Source organism: Dipodomys spectabilis, unplaced genomic scaffold, assembly GCF_019054845.1.
Source record: "Dipodomys spectabilis isolate Male_0828 unplaced genomic scaffold, ASM1905484v1 ptg000098l, whole genome shotgun sequence".
NCBI classification, from domain to species: domain Eukaryota; kingdom Metazoa; phylum Chordata; class Mammalia; order Rodentia; family Heteromyidae; genus Dipodomys; species Dipodomys spectabilis.
In genome coordinates, this window is record NW_024870775.1 from 8,168,479 (window position 1) to 8,190,413 (window position 21,935).

Here is a 21,935-nt window from a genome sequence, read left to right on the forward strand (position 1 = left end):
GTTGGGCAATGTGGGACCCCTCCACTCATCCCTCCCTGTCCCCAGTGCTTCTGGGCTCAGGATGCCACCACGTTCCACAAGTTTAGGGTCAGACAGCTTGGAACAACTGCTAGATTGGCGGCTCCCTGATTTTCCACCTGAGCTCTGGTTGTCCTGAGCTCAGTCTTGGCTCCATACTGGCCACCACGGTGAGGCCCCCACCTGAGCCATGACAAAGGACACTTGCAGAACTGGGACAGACCAGGTCTCTGGGACTGGCAAGAAGGACATACAAGCCCCATTAAGAAAGAGAGACTAAAGCCAAGCACAGTGCCTCATGCTTGTAATCCCAGCTATGTGTGAGCGAGGTGTAGGTATGAGTATCGCAGTATTAAACCAGCTCTGGGCAGAGAACACAAAATGCTTTTAGAAAAAGTAAAGCAAAAGAAAAGGGCTGGAGATGTGGTTCGAATGGTCGAGCAACTGTCTAGCAAGCGTGAGCCCTGAGTTCAAAACCTAGTACCCCTGAAAACCAGGGAAAAAAATGGGGGATCATTGGGCTGAGGCCTGCTTTCTAGATAACCAAGGTAGCCAAGGCCTGCCCTGCAGGCTGCCACCTGCCACTCTGCTAGCTAGCTGTGACCTCCCCTCCCCCAGCCTGCAGCTGCCTTCAGTGGCTAGTGCCATGCCTCCTCCAGACTTAGGGAAGGTAAAGCTGCAAATTGGGGGCTGGAGAGGAGAACTCTGCACTGGCAACTATTTTCCTGGCTTAGCTAGGCCCTCACCCCAAACACCTCAGGAAGGGACCGGCCCCTGGGAACTCTGGGACAGCTCCAGGCAGAACAACAGGCGCAGGGAGATGGCAGCAAGCATTGACAGCAAAGTGGCTGAGTCCAGCAGAACCAGTGGGACGGGAAGGACCCGCCAGGAGGAAGCTGGGGCCAAGGCGGTGGGGGCCTGCCAAGCCCCTGGCTCCCTGGCATTTTGGAGCAGCACCAGGTGGGGGAGTTCAGTTCCTGCCAATCCCAGGTTCCACCTGCCAGGAAGTGCCGAAGGCCTCCAACTCAAACAGGGCCAAGAACAGTCCCATCAGACCGCCCTGTGCCAAGGCTCCTCACGTCTGAGCCTCGCCAGGGTGGGAGCCTGTGCCAGGCCAGGGACAAATCCAACCCTCTTCTTGCATGGGGAAATGTCTCCCCAGGGACACTTCACTTTGTTTCCAGTCCCATCTCCAGGGTGCTCCTATGCCAGGGCATGCAGGCCCTCTGTGGCCAGGTACACTGCCAACCTTCTCTAACACACCCACTGTGTGTGTGGGGGGGTGCCTGGCCACCCCCAGATATCTTTTGGAAAGAACCTCAGGTTATCTAATTGGGGTTAGCTTTGCCCTGCTCACTTCAAGCCTCAGTTTACCCCAGATGTGAAATCTGATCCCAGGGCTATGATGCGGGCCTCACCACAACAGGAAATTCACAAATAATCTTCCCTTCGGGTGTCCCATTGTCAGCCCAAGTGGAGAGAATTTAGTTAGGCAGGCGAGGGTCTCTCCCACCTGTCCAGGCTTCATGCAGTGACAACAGGGCCTGGTATTTGCTCCAGAGTTGAGTTCAGGGCCTTGAGCTGCCTTCACCAGATTCCTGGCCTGGCCCCTGGGTGGCCAGGAGAAGGTCTTCCAGGCTGAGTGGTCAGGGTAAATGGCACTCCCGGGGCTACAGCCTGGAGAAGTAGGGGGCGAGGGCTGGGGTGGACAGGGCAAGCCACCCCTGCCACCCTCCCACGGGGCCTGGCGCTAACTGCCCTCTCTGAAGCTGTGGATCTGCGTGGAGTATCGCTGCAGATGGCCCTGCGGCTGTGCCTCAGTGTCTCCGAGCGCGCCCCCAGTGGCCTGCTGATAGTGTTGGTAAAGTTTCGGGCCGGATGCCGGGTCAGGCAGGCAGCCGCTAGACATGGTGAGGATGGTGGCGGTCAGCGATTTGATATAGTTCTTGGCCAGTGTGAGCGTCTCGATCTTGGAGAGCTTCTTGTCAGCCCGCACGTGCGGGATGACCTCACGCAGGGCCTGGAAGGCATTGTTGAGCTTGTGCATCCTCTGGCGCTCCCGCTCATTGCTCTCCAGCCGCCGCTGGATGCTGTTGTCACGCCGGCCACCCGGTCCTTGTCGCCGCCGCCCTGCCACCTCAGCCCGTGCCCCTGCTGCCTTGGCCGCCCTGTTCCTCAGACCCTTGGTCAGCTCTGGCCCTGAGCCTGCCTGAGACCTCTCAGGAGTCCTCTCTTCAGGAGTGGCCTCTGTGTCCTGCAGCGGTGCCCGGCGCCGCGGGGGCCGGTTCTTGGTCTTCATGGTTCTGCAATGGTTGTCCCAAGAGGTGAGTGGCCCTTAGAAACAAGGCCAGAACACAAGTCACTCTGTGGTCAGCCGGTAGGGACAGTGACAGTACAGTGGCTGTCCCACTGGTGGCCTGGAGGATGTAGTGGGCTCAGTGGCCCCTGAGAGTACATTGCTTGGTCCTTGGTGGCCCCAGTTGATTTAGGAATGCCTCACACCTGCTTGATCTCACAGGACCCCCCCCCCCCTTTGCTCCCCAGCTCTCTCTCTCTGGGGAGGGGGAGCCTCACACTGACTGACCCCTTGTTCCCAGGTCCTCCACTGCCTTTGACATTTTACTTGGTTTGACTATCCAGTGTTGGATCCCAACCAACCCTGTGCATCTGCCCCCAGCACATGGGGTGGCACACTCCCTGCCCAGCCCAGCTGGATGCCACACAAGGGGACAGGACTGAGACCTGAGCCTCTGAGCAGCTGTCGACCCGGCCACAGCCCCCAGTCCCACCACGTGGAGGGCCCCTGCCTGCAGGGAGTGGGGGGCGCTCCCTGTGGCCACCACCTGGGTTTGCCCCAGTCCCCACCCAGCCCTGCCTCTGGTCCCCTCCCTGCGGCCCCTCTTGAGCCCCCCTCCCTCCCTCAGCCCCTGGTTACCTGGGGATCCGCGGCTGCACGCGCAGAGCCTGCCCACGGGGGACAAGGACACGTCGCTTTAGCCACCCGGGGCGGGACCGCTGACGTATGTAAATAAGGCCGTGGGCGGGGCCTGGGCGGGTCTGCACCTGCGGCGGGTGGGAGGCCCCGCCCCCTTCCTCCCCGACCCGTCAGCTGTAGCCAGACTGGCTCAGAGCCCTGGGCGGCCAGAGGCCTCTCTGGGGACCCCTGGGGACTGATGGGGGGGGATCCCCAGAACCCCACCTGGCCTTGTGGTTAGCCACACCGTGAGTCATCTTAAATGCACTGTGGCCACAACTCCTGGATAGCAACCAAGGGCCCAGACTCCTCCTGCCTGTCAATGCTCCCCCATGATTTTTCCTGCAGACCCCTCTGCTCCTAAAAAAAAGGGCCCAGGACCAGGGCTGCCCAGGAGGGGCTGGGCCCGGTGATCTCTGCGTCTCGTGAGGGAGACAACTCAAGCTTAAAACAAGCTCTGGCTCAGTGGTAGAGTGCTTACCTTGCATGCATGCATGAGGCCCTCGGTTCAATTCTTCAGCACCATATAAGCAGAAAAAGCTGGAAGTGGTGCTGTGGCTGAAATGGTAGCGTGGAGAAGAGCTGCGGGGCAGACAGTGCCCAGGCCCAGAGTTCAAGCCCCACAACTGACAAAAAAACCAAGACAAAAACAAAACAAAAACCCAGCTCTGTCACCTCCCTGCTGCACTGGATCTGCTTGTTTCTCCACTTTAAAGGTGATTAAGGGACTGAGCTTGGTGTCTCCTGCCTGTAATCCCTGCCCCTCAGGTGGTGATCAGGAAGGCCAGGACTTGAGGCTATCCAGAGCAAAAAGTTGTCAATACTCTGCCCCCTCCCTTCTTAATGAACAAGCTGGCTATCATAGTGCACCCTTGTGGTCCCAGCTATGATTGGATGTAGATGGGACCCAGGTCCAAGGGAAAATAACTGGAGACCCTAACTGAAAAATAAGGAAAGCAGAAGGGAGTGGGAGGTTTGGATCAAGGGACTTGCTTGTCTGGCAAGTCCAAGGCCTTGAGTTCAAAAATCCAGTACTGCAGTGGAGGGGGGAAGGCTTGTCTTGGAACCAAGAGTATCAGGGTGAGCTCTCCCATGGCCGGCCTGGTTATGGGTCGTGCCGCCACATCTTTGGTGCCTGGACACTGGCTGACAGTCACCCGTGATCTGGGTGTTAGGAGCCAGCCCTGTGGGCTGTGGTTGGGGCAGGAAGCTGTCACTTCCTTCTTGGCCATTTGCACTTCAGCAAGGGACCAGGAAAGCAAGCAGGAGCCTCAGGTACTCCCATTCCTCATGGAACAGCTGTCTGTGACTGGAGCCACCTCTTGGCTTGGGGCTTCTTGAGGCTGGGGCTCGCAAGGGGCCCAGGATTAAAAACAGCCATGCGCAAAGGCTCACTTCCCATCACACACATCCCAGCAGCCCTGGGCTGCAGGTTCCAGGATTCTACAAAGGTTTACCTTTTTTTCCTCAGGCCTGTGGGAGATTGAGAAATGCTCCCTTCCTCCCCGACAAGGGGAAAAATGTGGAATGCAATACAGCAACCGTTTATAAATATATAACTATATTTATTTTGAATATTAAATAGTTTTTTTTAAATTACAAGCAATTTATTGAATCACACTATGTATCAATATACAGTAAAAATCTTACAATTTAAAAATGTACACAATTGAAACTCAAGGTTATATTGCTGTGAACCTCTTCTGGCTGTGTGAGGTGCCAGCTGGTGGGGACAAGTGTCCCCACAGGTCACCACCCCAGTCCCACTGCCCACAGCTTCACAGCACGTGTTCTGTCCCCCCCCCCCCCGCCCCGACGCACCCACATGTGTACACTAGCCAGCACCAAGCCCACTGCTGCTCAGGAATATGGTTTTGAGACGTAAGTCTGAGGGAAGGTGTGTGCACACGGCTTTCTTACTTGAATGCTGGCTGTTTCTCTGCAGTGTGACACCTGCTTGGCATCTCCACGCTCAGGGGACAGGCTGAGTGGAGGAAAGGGAGCTGTGGCCCCGCTTCCGCCTGGCCCTCTGGACAGAGACATGCAGTAGGTCATTAATTCTACAAACACCCTATGGGAAATAGGAAGGAGGTGTGAAAGGTGTCTGGGGTACCAATACATGGAAAGGCTTTCCTTAAATCCATCTCTGAAGGAAGTTGGGTCTGTACACTTAAAAACAGAATGGGTGCTGGGGCGGCAAGGTGGGGGGGAGAGAAGGGGCTAGAATCACTAAAAAAAAAACCCAAAAAACAGAAACAATAGAATGGGGTACTCTGTTTTCAATTCAGCTTGGTTCATCTTTCATCTTGAAAGGTAAATGGCTCCTGGCCTAGACATGGGGTCTGAGTCCCAGAAGGACCGGAAGCCCCTACCCCTCCTGGCTCCTGATGGGGTCAGTGGACACAGCACAAAAATCAGCACTGATCTAGGAACAAAATCAAAAGTTACTTGGAGTAGAGAATTCAAAATGCACAAACTCCAGCTGCTGTCTGCTGTGGGCTACCAAAAGGAGCCAGGAAATCAGTGAAGCAGGGATTAGAAACCTCTTCCCGCATTATCCACAGATCTCACTGGCATGCTGCACCACACAGCTTACTGAGAATGGATGTGTGCAGATCCACTACTGGTAACCAACTCACTTACTGGTCAAAGCAACAGAACCCATGCTGACATTTCAAAACAGAGACTGAACTTTAAATCTGTTCAAATTTCTCAGTATTGCTTGCAATTTCAACAGAAGCCGCTGCCTCGGGGGTGATAGCACTGGAAAGCCCCCTTCCACGCAACGGCACACGAGCTCGCCCGACAGCTATAAAATGCTTTTATTTTGGCAATCGTGTGAGTGATAAGCATTAAATAAAAATGGGAATTATGTGGTTAAAACTGCCTTAACATTGTGAAAATTGCAGTCCTGTAGTATCTGTGAATGCATCCTGGACTGCTTGTATAAACGATAGAGCCTGTAAGTTCATCCATCCGAATCTTTAAACCCATCATCTGAAAACATCTCTCATCTCTCTCGATGATGACTGGCAGAGGTAAAGATTCAAAAAAAAGTCAGGAAATCTGCAGCCAGAAACGGAGAGAGATGACAGTTTTGGCAACATCGCCTCCAAACGCCATTTCCAGCAGAGCTCTCACAAGGCCCTGTGGGCCTGGCCCAAGACCCTATCCCCATTCTCAATCTCCTTGCTCTGCAAGGTTATTGCTTAGTATAAAAGAAACCCGTAGAGCAAAACAACTGGTAACAAGGGTCATGTAAGCTCCCTCCACGGCCCACACCTGCACAGAGACTGGGTTTCTCCCAGGGACAGCACACACGTTGAGGGCCTCATGTCACCCAGGGTCCTGCTGGAGTCTGGAAAGCGCTCAGCACTGGAGATTATTTTGGGTGAAGGGCTCATGTGAGGGGACCCACCCAGTGGGCACAGGGCAGCAACTCTGCATCAGCCTCCAGAGACCTTACACCGGAGCTGAATGCAAGGTCAGCCCTGTGAGGGATGCCCTGTCCAGCTAAGGACAGGTGAAGAGCTCTGGAGCCATGCAGTCCCCTTCACAGTGAGGGGCCTGGGTGGACAGCCAGGTCCTCACCCCTCTTCCCACTGCAAGTGCTTCCGAGGGGGCATCCAGCTCTGAATCTGAAGAGCTCCAGTCCAGGTGCCCGAAATGGTGGTGTCTTCAGGGGGCTGCGTAGGGCAGAGGGGAGACCCAGGGGCCATGCTGGCTGCCCTGCCTCCACACCTGGGGTCCAGGCCAGCAGAGTTCCAGGTATGCCTGCTGCTGCTTTTCACCAGGAGGGCTTGAAACCCGGCCGGGGCAGAAACGGCTTTAGAGAGGGGAAGGGCGCTGGAGTCAATCAACAAAACAGCAGAATTTGGGGATTCATCAAAAATATTTCCTATAAGGACATCAAATGCTAGCATCCAGAGTGAATCCCCCCTCAGTACCGTATGTCCACTTTCGACGGCTCTGAAGACAGCGGGCATTCAGGACTCGGGAGCTTTACAATGCCATGCAGAGCAAAAGTCTGAGCAGGGATGGGCCAGTGGCGTCCTGGCAGAAGGCCCAGGGTCCGCACAGCACGCATGCGTACACGACCCTCTATACAGCAAGTAGTGACATCCTTAGACACAATAAATATGGCTCACTCGTCACCATCCTGGGCCTCAATGTGCCACCCACATCCAGGCAGAGTGTCACACGGGTGGGACGCAGGGCCCCCGCCCAAGGGCAGGGTGGAAGGAAGGAGGGGGCACGGCAGGAGGTACTAGCCCCCTTGCATCTCCCAAGTCCTCCTTGCTGGCCGCTCCGTGGCAGCCCACGTCAAGTGGATGTCGTGGCGCTGGCTGACATGCAGGAGTCCACTGGTACCCACAGCCACCTAGTCCTTTTCTCCATCTTCGCTGCTTCCTGTTTGGGGAGAGGACAAGGGGCAAGGGGTAGCTTTAGATTCTGAGTGAGCAGAGCTGAGGCCAGCAGGTGCCTGGCTGCCCGGCCCTGTACTTCAGCTATGCGGCTCTCCTGGGCTCCAGGGCCAGGCTCAGGGCAGAGGCAGAGCGGACCCACCTGCACACCTGCCTGCCCATGGCCAGGCCAGCACTATCTCATCGGCACAAGTGAAGCCATACAAAAACAAATAAGAGCTCTTTCTATTCCGTATTTATTGTTTGATCTGCAAACTTCAAATAAAAGACTGTTCCCATTAAGTTATCTTCAATCCAGGTATGGGGAAAGGGTCCAGCTGTGCAGCCCTGCACCTCACATGCGCCTGCTTACGGCTCACACTAGCCTGCTATCTCAGGGACCAGGAGTTAATGGCAAAGTCAACACCGCCAGGGAAGAGCTGGTGAGCACCAGGGCACATGTCCAAGCCCTCGGCTCAAGTATTCAAGGAGCATGCACCTCTGAAGGACTTCTCTGGGGAAAAGTGAGACTGGGGTGCGGGGCTCTAAAAAAAGGGAACAGAAGAAATCAAGGTGGATAAGAGTACCCCCAGGGAACTAGTGGAGCTCCGGAGCTGGGCTGATAGGGAGGCGGTTGTGATGGGCCCTCCTGCAGCTGGAAAAGTGGGGATGGGGCCCAAGTACTGTCAAGATGGAATGGTTTCTTTTGGTTGTTTTTGTTTTGTGCTGATATTGGGCTTGAACTCAGGGCAAGGATGCTGTCCTTGAGCTCTTCTGCTCAAGGTTAGCACTCTACCACTTGAGCTACAGCTCTACTTGCAGCTTTTTGGTGATTCCTTGGAGGTAAGAGTCTCACAGACTTTCCTGCCCCGGCTGGCTTTGAACCATGATCCTCAGATCTCAGCCTCCTGAGTAGCTGGGATTACAGGTGGGAGACACAAGTGCCTGGCTGCTAAGATGGAGTTTTATAAACTCCCTTTATAATCTACTCAGCACTGACCAGGCATCCTTTAGACGGCCAGGCAGTTGAGACCAGGTCTTCGAGTCTCCCCCTCCTTGCAGCTTAGGCCTCCCACCCCATGTCGGTGCCCCCTACCTCCTTGCTCCATATCCGAGTCGGTGAGGTGCGTAAGTGAGAAGCTGGCGATGTTGGCAGGGGAGATGGAGAACCTGGAGCAGGGTGACACGTGTGGCCAGCTCTGCTCGGTGCTGCGGGTGGGCGGTGGTGGGGAAAAGTACTTGGAGGGTTGCAGGGTGGGCTTGGAGCTCAGGAGGTTGCTGGTTGTCTTGGACAGGAAAGGATCTGGGGAGAAGTCATCATCCCATTCAAAGCCACCACCTGCCAACAACAGGACATCCCTATTACACTTCAAGCTAACGGAGGTGGTCACACGCAGGGAGCACCATGATCTGGAAATGCTCATACCGCCCCAGCCCTACCTCCCATTTCCTCTATACCAGCCAAGCAAGCTACCTTCTTCGTCGGTGGAGCTTTCAGAGTTCATGCACCTGCTCAGGTAGGGTAAGCCCGAGGTGGGGGCTGGGCTGCTGGGCCCAGGGCTGGGAGCTTCCCCTCCACACTGCCCCAGCTCTTTGGTTGGGGTCTCCTAGAAAGCCAAACAGAAATCCCTGTCAGCCTGTTCCTGTCACCACTGCTGACACACCAAGCCTGCCAGGTGCCTAGGACTGACTGACTGTAAACTGAATTTTTTTAAGAAGAAAAGAAATTAAGAGCCATATTTATACTCATGCTCTGCCCACGAGATTCTTATCTCCAATTAACCACCAAAAAGCGGGGAGTGGAGTTGTGGCTCAAGTGGCAGAGCACTAGCCTTGAGCAAAAAAAAAAAAGCACAAGGAACAACACTCAGGCCCTGAATTCAAGCCCTGGGACTGGCACCAAAAAAAAAAAAAGAAAGAAAAAAAGAAACTAGACAATAATCTGAGGTGAATAAAAATAAAATCATACAACAACATTTGTAGGATACAGCTATAGTATTACACAGAGGCAAATTTCTAGCACTAAAAGCTAATACCAGAAAAGGGGAAAGGTCTTAAATTTAAAGCATTTAGGTTATGAATCTAGATAAAAGAAAAATGCAAATCCCCAAACCTCTCGACAAAACAAAAAATGATTCTTTAGAAAGATCAAGGAATCAATCCAATCTCCTCCAGAAATTGCTCTCAGCAGGAAAGCAGGCTCCCTGGGGAGGAGCAGACGGCCTGCCGGCCCCTCTCTCCTTTCTCAACACACAACCTCGGGTTCAAATGTGGTCTGAAATATTTTAGGAACATCAGAATAAAAGTGACAGAAGGAGCACCAGGGCATTAAGTACTGCTGTGCTCTCCAAGGAGGAGGAGGTGGAAAAGCTTCAGAGGTCTCATCTGTGGCCCAGCTAAGAGGACTTGCTCTGAGAATCAAGTAAGAAGAGAGGGAGGGCTGATGGAATGTGGCTTGGTGGTCTAGTATGTATGAAGCCCTGGGTTCGATTCCTCATACATATACAGAAAAGGCTGGAAGTGGCACTGTGGCTCAAGTGGTAGAGTGCTAGCCTTGAGCAAAAGAAGCTCAGGGACAGTGCCCAGGCCATGAGTTCAAGCTCTAGGACTGGCCAATCAATCAATCAATCAATCAATAAATGGAGGCAAAGCAATGTGAAGGGGGCATTCTCCTGGGATAGTTCCCATCCCAGGAATTCAGCTGATTCAAGAAGCAAATTCAGAGCCTGGCATGTTATTTTCCACCTGTAATCCCAGTGCTTGGAAGGTGGAGGCAGCAGGACTTCAAGGCCAGTCTGGGCAAGATAAAGAGACCTTGCCTCAAAAAAAAAATCAAAGGCTGGGGCTGGGAAGGTGGCTCAGTGGTAGAGTGCTTGCCTTGCACGCATAAGGCCCTGGATTCGATTCCTCAGCACCGCATAAGCAGAAAAACCCAGAAGTGGCACTCTGGATCAAGTGGTAGAGCCCTAGCCTTGATCTGAACAGCTGAGGGGCAGCACCCAGGCCCAGAGGTCAGGCCCCATGACTGGCAATCAATCAATCAGTCATCAAAGCCTGGCTCTGATGATTCACATATAATACTAGCTATTCAGAAGGACTGAGGTGTAAGATCAGCCCACACAAAAAATTAGCAAGACCCTATCTAGAATCAATAGTCTGGTATGGTGGTATGCCTCAGTAATCTCAGCTACTCAGGAGACCATATGTAGGAGGACCTTGGTCTAAGGTTGGCCTCAAGAAAAGAATGTAAGCTTCTATCTGAAAAATAGCTGAAGAGCAAAAAAAAAAAGAGCAGAGTGTGAACATGGCTCAAGTGGTAAAGCATCTGGACAGCAAGCACAAAGCCAAGTCAAACTCAAGTATCACCATACAACAAAACCCTACGTGAGCTGGGATTTAACTCAATGCTGGGTTCAATTCCCATCAGTGGAAAACAAAATACAGTAAAAAATTTTTGAAAAAAAGAATGCTCTACTTATGAGCTGTTCCGTTTTCCAAGGTGCCCAAGTCTGTACCCACAGAGTAGTGGCCCACTAAGACCCTGCTCCACAGTCGGGGGAAGGCCTCGGGGTGGGGGGTAGAGGACCACTGACTTCCTTGCCCTGTGTACAGTACAGCCTCTGGGCTGCTGCTGGCTGGCCTGTCTTCAGAGCTTGATTTCATGCCAGTTCTAGGCCTGCACACAACTGCTAGGCATTACTGCCCACAATGAGACTCCAGAGTTGTAGTAACTCATTTCAGTAGGATAGTTAGGGGACCCAGCGAGAGTAGCCGGACTCCTTCCCTACACTGAACACCAGTTCCCTACATTTCTGTCTGTTCTTGGAACTGTAGCCAACTCCAAATTACTTGGAGTAAACACAACCTGCTACCTTGAAATGACAACTAAAATATCAGACCACAGGTTCAAAACATGGCTCGTGTGGTATGCTCTTGAGTTCAAAACCCAGGACTGCCAAAAACAACAACACCCAGATCAAAACAAAATGAGACCATGCTCCTCTTTGTGCCCTGCTCTTGAACTCCACTACATACACGGAGATACATATGTCCTCTAGAGCTAACAGATACCTGGTCAAATAGGTAGACAGTGACATCATCAAAAAATGTCACCGCCTTCTTTTCCTTCTTGCAGCTGCTGCTGTCACTGCCTCCACTGCCACCGCCACCAGGCAGCCCCCCGCCCTCTGCTGCAGAGGGCTTCAGCAAACTGCGCAGGTGCCGGCCATCCTCGCTGTTGCTGATGATTACAGGCACTGGATGCTCAACATCATCTTCTGACTCAGAGCTCAGGCTGTGCAGGTTGAAGGCCCGCAGGTCATCGTCTGAATCCTCGCTGTTCTCATCTTCCTCATCTGCATCTATCCCATCCTCAGAGAGGTCGAGCATCCCGGACACCCCAAGTTTGCCCAGGTATTTGCCTTCAATATCTGGCTCCTTGAGCTTGGGGCCCTCAGTGTGGCCGGGCAAGGCCCTTTCCAGTGCAGCATTTGCACTGGCAAAGGCGAGGAGCTCATTGGTATTGGTGCCTGTGGAGGCAAGGGTACAGGGGCGCTCTTCCAGTGTCTCCAGGTCATCACCACTGCTTAGCTCCCCAGTCCACAGCCCTGAGGGGCTGCCGCCCTCATCCTCCGAGGTCTGAGTCTGCCTGGAAACCTCAGCTGGCGCCGGCTCCACCACTTCCTCTGACTCCAGGTGACTGGTGGGTTGCAGAGTGGGGGGCCACCTTTGATTGGGTGGGCTTTTCTGTGGCTCCCCAGAGCTGTCATTAGCCCTGGGGCCATTCTCTGGGGAGGCTGGCTTGGGTAGGGCCTGGCCCTCTGCCAAGGTGGAGGCTGAGGTTCCAGGGACCTCCTCAGATTTTTTATCTGGCTCCGAGTCGTTATCTGAGAAGTAGGCAGAGTCTCGATAGGAACTCTGGGCGCCAGAGGCAAAGGTCTGTGAGGTGTCTTCCGCACTCTGGGGGCCATCACCCGCATCTGAGATGACGATCACTGGGTTGGGAGGAAAACTGCCAGCACCACTCAGACCACCATCACCAGCGGCAGCTGAGGCAGACTCAGAGGGACCCTCGGGGACAGGGTGCAGGGTCCACTCGGGGGACTCCAGGTTCTCTGTTTCATAGCCGCTATCAGCTGGCTTATCAGGGGGCGGGTGTTTCTGGGGTGTGTGGGAGCCTAGTGATTCCAGTAAGGCTTCATGGACATCCACGGAGTCTAAGGAGTCTGGGGTCTCCACTGGCTGCTCGGAAGCTGGGAGGGGGACGGACAAGCTGTCTTCCAAGAGGCTGTCCTGGCTGGTGGAGTCAGAGGAAGCAGAAGCCAAGCCCATGTCTTTTGTGGCATCTTTATAACTGAGCTGATTCAAAGTCTTAATGGCTTCTGTGTTTTTCTCCAGCATGTGGGCACTGTGACTGTCTTCCGGCAGTGGCTGATGTTCCGAGTCCGGTATCAACTCTGGAAGACAGTTCCCTGTATTCCCCTGAATCTCAGTGATGTCACCCATGGAAGTGGGGTCCATTTTGGTTGGTCTCAAGGCCTCTTGGCTTTGGCAAGTAGAGTGTGGGGGGGTGTGGTCCCCGCAGTGGGATTTGGCATTGGGAGAGGGGATCTCCACTGGGGTAGTCCCCAAGTCCTCACAGAGGCAATCCTCGGGGGCGCTGACATCACAACATGCTGTTTTAGTTGTTCCAAGCCTTGGAAGTGAATCTGGGGGGCCACCGGGAGGGGTTCCTTCCGTGGTGAGGGAGGTGAGAGGTGCCCGCACTTCCGGGGAAGATGGCACTGAGGGACTCCATGTGCTATCTGAGACCCCGGCTGCAGTGTCACCCTTGGTGCTTCTGTGTTCCCGTGGCACTGGCAAGCTGGGCGTACTGGCAGCAGAGCCACGCTCCACACTGGGGGAGTCTGCACTGATGAACCCTGCATTCCTGAGCTCTGTCTGGAGATCATCCCCTTTTGCCTCGCTATGCCATGTGTCTCTCAGTAAGTGTCTCTCCTGAAGAAACAGGAAGTTCTCTGAGAGCTCATCAACATTCAGTGGGTCAAAGTGGTCTTGGTGCAGAACACCTTCTGATGAGCAGAGAGGCTCCTGGTCGAACAGCTTTGGGGGCCTATCCTTGTTGGGGTGGCAAGTGTCCTTGGGGTCATGCCAGTGGGAACCCAGGGGGGCCGGCCTCACATTGGCCTGCACTCCGTCCAGGTCCATAAGGTCAAAGAGCTTTTGGTGACTGGGCACGCGCTGGGCAGCGCTGACTTCACTGAAGAGACTGTTGAGGGGACTCTCGGGGGCGCTGGGGGCAGGCGGGCCCTCGGCGAGGCCCAGGTCTTTGGGGTCGGCGCTGTTCTGGAAGAAGTCCTCATCAGTACTAGACTCCTCAAACTCAACGCTCTTGAGGGCCTTAAACTGGGGCACTTCGGCACCCAGCCGTTCTGGGTTATCCATTTCTGTTGTTAGCAGAGCAGGTGGATAATCGAGCTCCAGGTTGCTACCACTTTTCTCTTCGAGTTGGATGTAATAGTCACTTCCCACAGAAAGATTGTGGGCATCAAACACGGGCACCACCCCAGGGGCCCGGAGCGGAACCTCCTGGCCGCTGCCATCTTGCTTTCCTGGCCCAGGATCTGAGAGTGAACTCTCAAACACATCAACTGGAAAGAACATGCTGGAGTAGGACAAGGTTTCATCTGTGTGGCCCCGGCCATGCTCATCAAAATGGTCATGCTTGGCGGCCTCCCAGACATACTCAAAGCTCAGCCCCTGGCTCGTTTCTGTCACCGTGAGGACCTCCTCCATCTCCCGACCCAGCCGGTCCTGGGCGAAGGGGTCAAGGATGGGAAAGGCAGCATTACTGGACGTGCTGCTGGTGTTGGGCTTGAGGGCAGCCCACTGCTGCTCGAAGTCCACCTCGGGGCCCCGCTGGCTCTGAAGCCGCAGGCATGTGAGCAGCCTGTGCACGTGCTCCACCGCCGGCCTCTTGTCTGGGGACAGCCAGCAGAGCTGTAACACCTCATACCTGCACGGCGCAGAAAGAGAGAATGCATTAAGCAGTCACAAACTCCTGAAAATAAGAAAGACTTCAACGTCAACACCTCCCAACCCCTGTAAAAGTCTCTACACCATCATTACAGCTAGCCATCCATATTAAGGCACTCGTTCAGTTACTTTTTTTTTGTTTTTTTGTGATTCTGGGGATGGAAGCCAGGGCCTTGTACATGCTGGGTGCTCTTCAGAGCCACACCTGAGTTTTCCCCACAATCTTGAATTACTCACTCTATTTGGTGGCAATTCAGAGGCCAAGGTTACTGCAACTAAGCTCTACTGTAGCTCAGGGTTTCCTAGGACCATGAATGGTGTTGAGGTAGATAGGTCATCAGAAACTAACTCTGGGAAAGGCTGGCTGACCACAGTCAACATTAGTGTATTTGTGTGTGTGTGTGTGTGAGCCACTTTTGAGGCTTGAACTCAGGGCCTAGGCGCTGTCCCTGAGCTTCTTCACTGAAGGTAGGGCCACAGCTCTACTTCTGGCTTTTTGGTGGTTAACTGGAGATAAGCTGGGCACCAGTGGCTCATGCCTATAATCCTACTTAGGAGGCTGAGATCTGAGGATCATGGTTCAAAACTAGGCCTGGGCAGGAAAATCTGTGAGACTCTTAATCTCTAATTAACCACCAGAAAACCAGAAGTGGAGCTGTGAGTCAAAGTGGTAAAATACTAGCCTTGACCAGAAGAGCTCAGGGACAGTGCACAGGCCCCGAGTTCAAGCCCCTTCCTCCCCACCCCCCTACACACATACACAGAGTTATCCATATTTTCCTACCTGGGCTGGCTTCAAATTGCAATTCTCAGATCTCAGCCTGCTGAGTCCTTAGGATTGGGGTGGGTCACTTGCACCCAGCAACATCTAAACTTTTGTTATAAGCATTTTCAAAGATAGTACTAAAGGGGCTGGGAATGTGGCTTAGTGGTAGAGTGTTTGCCTAGCATGCATGAAGCCCTGGGTTCAATTCCTCAGTACCACATAAACAGAAAAAGCCAAAAGTGGTGCTGTGGTTCAAGTGGTAGAGTGCTAGCCTTGAGCAAAAGAAGCTTAGAACAGTGCCCAGGTCCTGAGTTCAAGCCCCAGGACTGGAAAAAAAAAAAGATAGCACTAAAATTTAACAAGATATTATTTCTAAGGTTAGTCTTGAATAATGGACAAATGATTTTTTTTTGGTCGGTCGTGGGACTTGAACTTTGGGCTTGGGCGCTGTTCCTGCGCTTTTCAGCTCAAGGCGAGTGCTTTACCACTTGAGCCACAGTGCCACTTCCAGTTTTCTAGTGGTTTATTGGAGATAAGAATCTCATGAACTTTCCTGCCCGGGCTGGCTTTGAACTGCGATCCTCAGATCTCAGCCTCCTGAGTGGCTAGGATTACAAGTGTGAGCTACTGGTGCCTGGCTTAAAGGATTGTTTTCCATAATTTCATCATTTCAAATAGGGACTTCTTAAGAACTGACACCCCCTGGGAACGTGATTCCTTTGCTGAAGAGGACAGAATGTGAAGCCACGAACCATTGATCAGAAAATGGCTGTTCCAGCTGGGGCTTCGGGAGTTTTGTCTCCCTCTCTCTAATGACTTGGTTGAGAACGTCCAGGTCAGACAAATTTGTGTAGGGCTGGGAAGCATTGTCAAAGAGCTCCCAAAGTGTCACACCCAGTGACCTGCGGGAAACAGAACACAGCATAACACCTTCAGTTTGGTAACATGCTAACACAGTTCTCAAATCAGCATTCAACATTGGAGGAGCAAAAGCAGAGGCATTGCCATAAAAATCAGAATGCAAGCCTGGAGGTGAAGGCTCTCTGAGTTCAAAATCCAGTATCAATTTGTTATATGACAACTCTATGAGTCTAGCATGATTATAGGGATGAGGTAAAATGTATGGAGACAATAGAAATACTCTGGAATCAGAGGAAAACCCATACACAACATCTATAAACACCAGAAAGTATCTTAGAGAAACCTTCATATGAGCAAAAATTCTGAAGTTCCCCGTTAGAGCCATGCGTTTCCTGTCTACATCTCCTATTCCTCAGCAATGGGGGGCTTCGAAGCTGTCCAGTGCCAGAAGGGGCCTTGGGTTTTTGTGACTGTGGTGGGATACTCCCCCTCTGAGCCTGTGAGGCCTGCTTTCATGCTCGGTCCTGTCTCCATGAGAATGGCCTCAGGCGCACAGGTCCAATGGAGCTCCTTTCTTTCTTGTCTTTAGTCTTTTGCATTGCCTTCTATGCTTGTCTTCCAGAAACAGCTACTATCTATTGCACAGCCTGCTGTGAGCAAAAAAGCCGAGCAAGAACAAGAGGCCCTGAGTTCAAGCACTAGAACTGGAACTACCTACCTATCCGGTCGTGGGGCCTGAACTCTGGGCCTGGGCGCTGACCTTCAGCTCTTCAGCTCAAGGCTAACGCTCTACCACTTGAACCAAAGCGTCATTTGTGGCTTTTTTTTTTCTCCCGCTTATGTGGTACTGAGTAATTGAACCCAGGGCCTCATGCATGCAAGGCAAGCACCTACCAGTGAGCCACTTTCCCAGCCCCAAGCACCTGACTTTTATCTGCTTTCTCCAGGGGAATATGTAAAAGATGCTAGAAAACCTAGATGACTTCTGGGATAAAAGTAAAAGCTTTTTCCCAACAATAACATAACTTTGGCAGATGTAGTTAAACATAACTGAAGTACAGTAAATTCCTTATACTACTCAGGAAAGATGGTTAAGAAATTAGTTAACATTAGATTAATTGAAGGACATGAAAGATATAATTTCTAGGTTAACCAAAAAAAGCATCTTCCCAACAAGAGGGGAAAAGTTTTTAGAAAACCAACCCAAAAAAGGTAAAAGAAAGGGAAAACAGAAAAAACAGAAAAGCATCATTAAAAAAATGCAGCTATCAGTTAAGAAAACTGTGATTAAAATTATGGAGTCAAAGATAAAGGCACACCTCTTTAGCATCCATTAAAATGATCGCATATAAACCACAGCATTATATAACAGCCCAAACCTTTTCTGGTTCTCTCATCACCTCTATGTTTGCTTAGTGAGCATCTATTCCACACCAGGCCCCAGGCAGGCACAGAATGCACCAGACCTGGCTCTGCATTTAGGGAGAAAGGTGGGGAAGTGAAGGACATGAGCACACTTGTGTAATAGCTCTGCTGTCCCAGAAGTGTCTCACTCATGGGCACCCTTTGTTTCCTACTTCTTGCAGTCACTCTCCTGCTCAAAGATAAGGCAGCCCTGGCTACCAACAATACATACCAGATATTACTGTACTTAGTCTGATCCGCAGTGAGCAGTCTGTCTTGGAAGCTAGTTACTAATTCTGGAGCAGTCCATCGAAGAGGGACAATTTTTTTATCATCCGTCTCAATGTAATCCTCCTGTGTGGTTGGAAAGCACTGAGTTTTCATGGAATTATACTAGTGGTGAGCATAATACAATTCCAAGACATTCAGAAAACACGTACCTGGCCACAATATCAATCAGAACAAAGTGGGAATCTTTGGGAAGGGGAGCATGAGGTGTGGCTTGGCAGCCACGTGGGCTTTGCGAGATGGGTGCTGAGTCCCAGAGTGAATGCTTTCCCTTCCTGGGTAAGGACTAAGCACACTGCCCTTTCAGCACTGACCAGGGGCTGTGCTGGCTAAAGCATAGGCTTAGAGCTCACGCCCTGGGTCATGGGTCCTCACTCCACCATTCACCAGTGATGCAAGGCTGGGCTAGCTGAAGACCCAGGACCTTGTCTTTACCTACCTACATGGGATGGGGGTAAGGGCTGATGCTGGCTCCAGCTCAGTGTCAATATGCTCCCTCACAGTGCTTGCTGCACAGGAAGCAACAAAACACTGGCAGCAATGGCAAATAACCCACTTACAGTTACACAACATGCCTTGAAAACATCCAACTGGGCTGAAGGAACACAGATGATCAGTTGACCTGCTTTCTTTTTTGTGTGTGTGCACGCACATATGCAAGTGCACCAGTACTGGGGCTTGAACTTAGAGCTCGGACACATTGTTCCTGACCATTTTTGCTCAAGGCTAGCACTCACTCTGCCACTTGAGTCACAGTTCCACGTCTGCCTTTTTGGTGGAGAGAAGTGGGAATCTTTGGGAAGGGTTCCCACTAATTGGAGAGAAGAGTCTCATGGACTTTCCTGTCTGGGTTACTTTGAACCCTGATCCTCAGCCTTCTGAGTGGCTGGGATTATAGGCATGAGTTACTAGCACCTGACTTTTTCTTTCTTTCTTTTTTTTTGGGGGGGGAGGGGTGTCCGGTCGTGGGGCCTGAACTCTGGGCCTGGGCGCTGACCTTCAGCTCTTCAGCTCAAGGCTAACGCTCTACCACTTGAGCCACAGCGTCACTTGTGGCTTTTTTTTTCTCCCGCTTATGTGGTACTGAGGAATCGAACCCAGGGCCTCATACATGCAAGGCAAGCGCCTACCAGTGAGCCACTTTCCCAGCCCCAAGCACCTGACTTTTATCTGCTTTCTCCAGGGGAATATGTAAAAGATGCTAGAAAACCTAGATTTTAAGTATACTGACTGAGCTTAAATTTTTACTGCAATGTAGTAGATAACTGTTTATATGACATATATTTTATTATTCAGATAATAATTGTTAGAGCTCCTGTGTTCATTCTAGATTTTATTTACTTATTTGTTATTTGCGTTGTTCTTAGGGCCTGAAACAAGGTCTTGACGCTATCCCTGAGCTCCTTTGCTCAAGGCTAGTGCTCTACCACATTGAGCCACAATGCCACTTCCAGTCTTCTGGTAGTTAACTGGAGGTAAAAGTCTCACAGCCTTTCCTTTCCTGGGCTGGCTTTTAACTGTGATCTTCAGATCTTAGCCTCCTTAGTAGCTAGAATTACAGGCGTGAACCACTGGTGCCTGGCTCATTCTAAAATATATTATGTGCCATCAATACCAAGTACAATTTTTTTTTGGGGGGGTCTGGTTGTGGGGCCTGAACTCTGGGCCTGGGCGCTGTCCCTCAACTCTTCAGCTCAAGGCTAGTGCTCTACCATTTGAGCCACAGCGCCACTTCCGGCTTTTTTCTTTTTTCCTATGTGGTGCTGAGGAACGGAACCCAGGGCCTCAGGCATGCAAGGCAAGCGCTCTACCACTGAGCCACCTTCCCAGCCCCAAGTACAATTTTTATAGACAAAGAAACTGGAAAACTGTCACAGAAGGTGGTACACCAGCACTGACCCAGACAAACCATGCACAGCACCATGAAGGTGACTGGAACAGACTCTGCTCCTAGGAGCAGGATCTCCATATCCAAGGCTTTCACCCTTTCTTCCAAAAATGGAGTGACATTTCTGAGATGCAACTTCACAACTGAAACTAAAATGGATCGGGGAGACAGCATTTAACCCGTGGCTTACCTTGTACCTGCTGAATCCTATTCCATAATCCCCTACTTTCACGTTTAAGTCGGAGGTCAGAAAACAATTCCGCAGGGCTAAGTCACTGCAAAGATAAAGGACAAGGTGACCACAGGAATGAGGATCTAGAACTGGCACAAGGCAGGCCTAGCCACAGACAGAGACTTCTCCTAGGAATCACAATCTGTGACTAACAATGTGTAAAATTCCCTGTCATAGAAAGGGAGTTACTACTCTATTCCCAACTACTTCACAGAGATGACTGAGCACTGAACACCCAGTGAACAAACTGACTGCCAGGCTAACTACACCAACCACCCCTGCACCACATTCTGCTCTACAAAATTAAGATATAGGGACTGAGGCCTAGTGTTTCAATGATCAAGAAAACATTCTAAAGCAGTTACATTGTTTGAATTTTTTTTTTTTTTTACAAGTAAGTTAACAGACTATTCGTTGTACATAAAGGTTAAGGAAGTTTTTTTGTTTTTGTTTTGGCAATCGTGGGGCCCATACTCTGGGCCTGGATGCTATCCCTCAGTTCTTCAGCTCAAGGCTAGAGCTCAACCACTTGAGCCAGAGCGCCACTTCCTGGTTTTTCTGCTTATGTGGTGCTGAGGAATGGAACTCAGGGCCTCATGCATGCAAGGCAAGCGCTCTACCACTGAGCCATCTTCCCAGTCCCCAACCTGTATTTTTGAGTGGTGATTTTCAGGACACCATCCCAAAGCTTTTAGTCCTGTGGCAGTGTCTGGGGAGGAATTTGGGACACACTTGGACATTATCATTACCACTATGGAATCTTCCAGTCTTAAGAAGAAAATGGGCTGGGACAATAGCTCAGTAGCACACAGAATACTTTCCTGGCATTTGAGGGCCCTAGGTTTGACCCTCCAGTACCACAAAGAAAATTAAAAAAATAGGAAAATGGGGAATAAGTACCTACTTTTTGGAATTAAGGAAAGGGCAGGGAATGGAAGGGGAGAAGAGAGGGAAGGAAGGAAGGAAGGAGGAAGGAGGGAGGAAGGGAAGGAGATAGGGAGGGAGGGAAACACACCAGTGGGCAGAAAAAACACAGAAGTCAGGTTTCTTGTCCACAGGACTGAGTGTAGCCACGTAGCTTTCACCAAAAGGTGTGGTCCTTATGGTGCACACATACAGATCTGACCTAATAGTTCCAACATCTCCCTTTTGAGACCAAGATTAAAGGCTGGATGCCCTCATCCCAGTGTGTCCCCTTCAGAGCTCAGAGCCATTTACTTTTTTTGTGCTAATTCTGGGGGTTGAAGTCAGGGCCTGGGCTCGGTCCCTGAGCTTTACTGCTCAAGGTTAGCACTCTACCACTTGAGCCACAGCTCCATTTCCACCTTTTTTGATAGTTTACCGAAGATAAGAATCTCATAGACTTTCCTGCCCCAAGCTGGCAGGAAAGTTCCTCGGATCTCAGCATCCTGAATAGCTAGGATTACAGGCATAAGCCACTGGCACCAGGCCCATTTACTTTTTATTTTTCCAGTAGTACTGAGATTCGTTTTACTACTTGAACTACACACATTCAGCCATTTAGGTGGTCCTCTTCTGTCCTCTCTTATGAAAGTTCAGGCTATGTGTCAAGACAGGGTGGTGTGAAGATGTGAGGGCTGAATGGAAGATGAGCAATGTATGCCCAGAGGCCTTTGGTTATCATGCTAGCTGATGCAGAATCTTGGCAAGAAGAAGTGCTTCTCTATTCTTAAAACTCAGAAGAGGAACAAGTGTCCTGGTGGAAAGAGATGCTTGCCAACTGCTCCCCACCTCTACCCAGCACTTCATGCCCCTCTCGGGGTGGGAACAGCACCAGATGTCAGGAGGTGGGGAAGCTGGTGCCTGCCACACCACCACAGAGTTGAGCTACACTGGGCGAATCATGGGCATGTGGAGTCTAAGTTTCTTCACCAAATGACAGGGATGCACAGAAACAAAGATTGTAAAAATAAAAATGCAGTGTGTTGGACATGTTCAAAGTGTTACACGGATTCAAGGCACAGACATAATTGGCTGACATAATTGGGTAACACTATTTTCTGCAGTCAGAATCATGTGCCACTGCACAGGTGAGTCCATGTCAA

General features: G+C 51.5%; 2 protein-coding genes across 3 annotated transcripts in view; both read right to left on the minus strand.

Moving 5' to 3' along the window:
* Positions 1-701: 701 nt before the first annotated feature.
* On the minus strand, positions 702-3,020 carry Bhlha15 (basic helix-loop-helix family member a15). Its single transcript, XM_042687005.1, has 2 exons — positions 2,954-3,020; positions 702-2,352 (listed from the first exon to the last, which is right to left on the minus strand). Exon 2 carries the CDS (start codon positions 2,315-2,317, stop codon positions 1,769-1,771), a length of 549 nt encoding a protein of 182 aa, XP_042542939.1. The 5' UTR covers positions 2,318-2,352; positions 2,954-3,020; the 3' UTR covers positions 702-1,768.
* Positions 3,021-4,532: 1,512 nt separating this feature from the next.
* Positions 4,533-21,935, minus strand: part of Lmtk2 (lemur tyrosine kinase 2) — an 82,264-nt gene continuing 64,861 nt past the window's right edge. Inside the window, exons 8-15 of one of the 2 annotated variants that reach the window (XR_006148473.1) lie at positions 19,828-19,912; positions 17,694-17,815; positions 15,949-16,098; positions 11,467-14,410; positions 8,870-9,002; positions 8,492-8,734; positions 7,088-7,402; positions 6,263-6,274 (exon numbers count right to left, since the gene is read on the minus strand). Coding sequence is in view for 1 of the 2 variants with exons in the window: in XM_042687000.1 (XP_042542934.1) it covers positions 7,374-7,402; positions 8,492-8,734; positions 8,870-9,002; positions 11,467-14,410; positions 15,949-16,098; positions 17,694-17,815; positions 19,828-19,912 (3,706 nt within the window). In the remaining variant the exon portion in view is untranslated. Of the gene's footprint in view, positions 7,403-8,491; positions 8,735-8,869; positions 9,003-11,466; positions 14,411-15,948; positions 16,099-17,693; positions 17,816-19,827; positions 19,913-21,935 lie in introns of both variants that reach the window. The other variant, XM_042687000.1, reaches the window with a different exon arrangement.

Coding starts and splice junctions, on each gene's coding strand:
- Bhlha15 (XM_042687005.1), bottom strand. CDS start 2,317: ATGAAGACCAAGAACCGGCCCCCGCGGCGCCGGGCACCGCTGCAGGAC.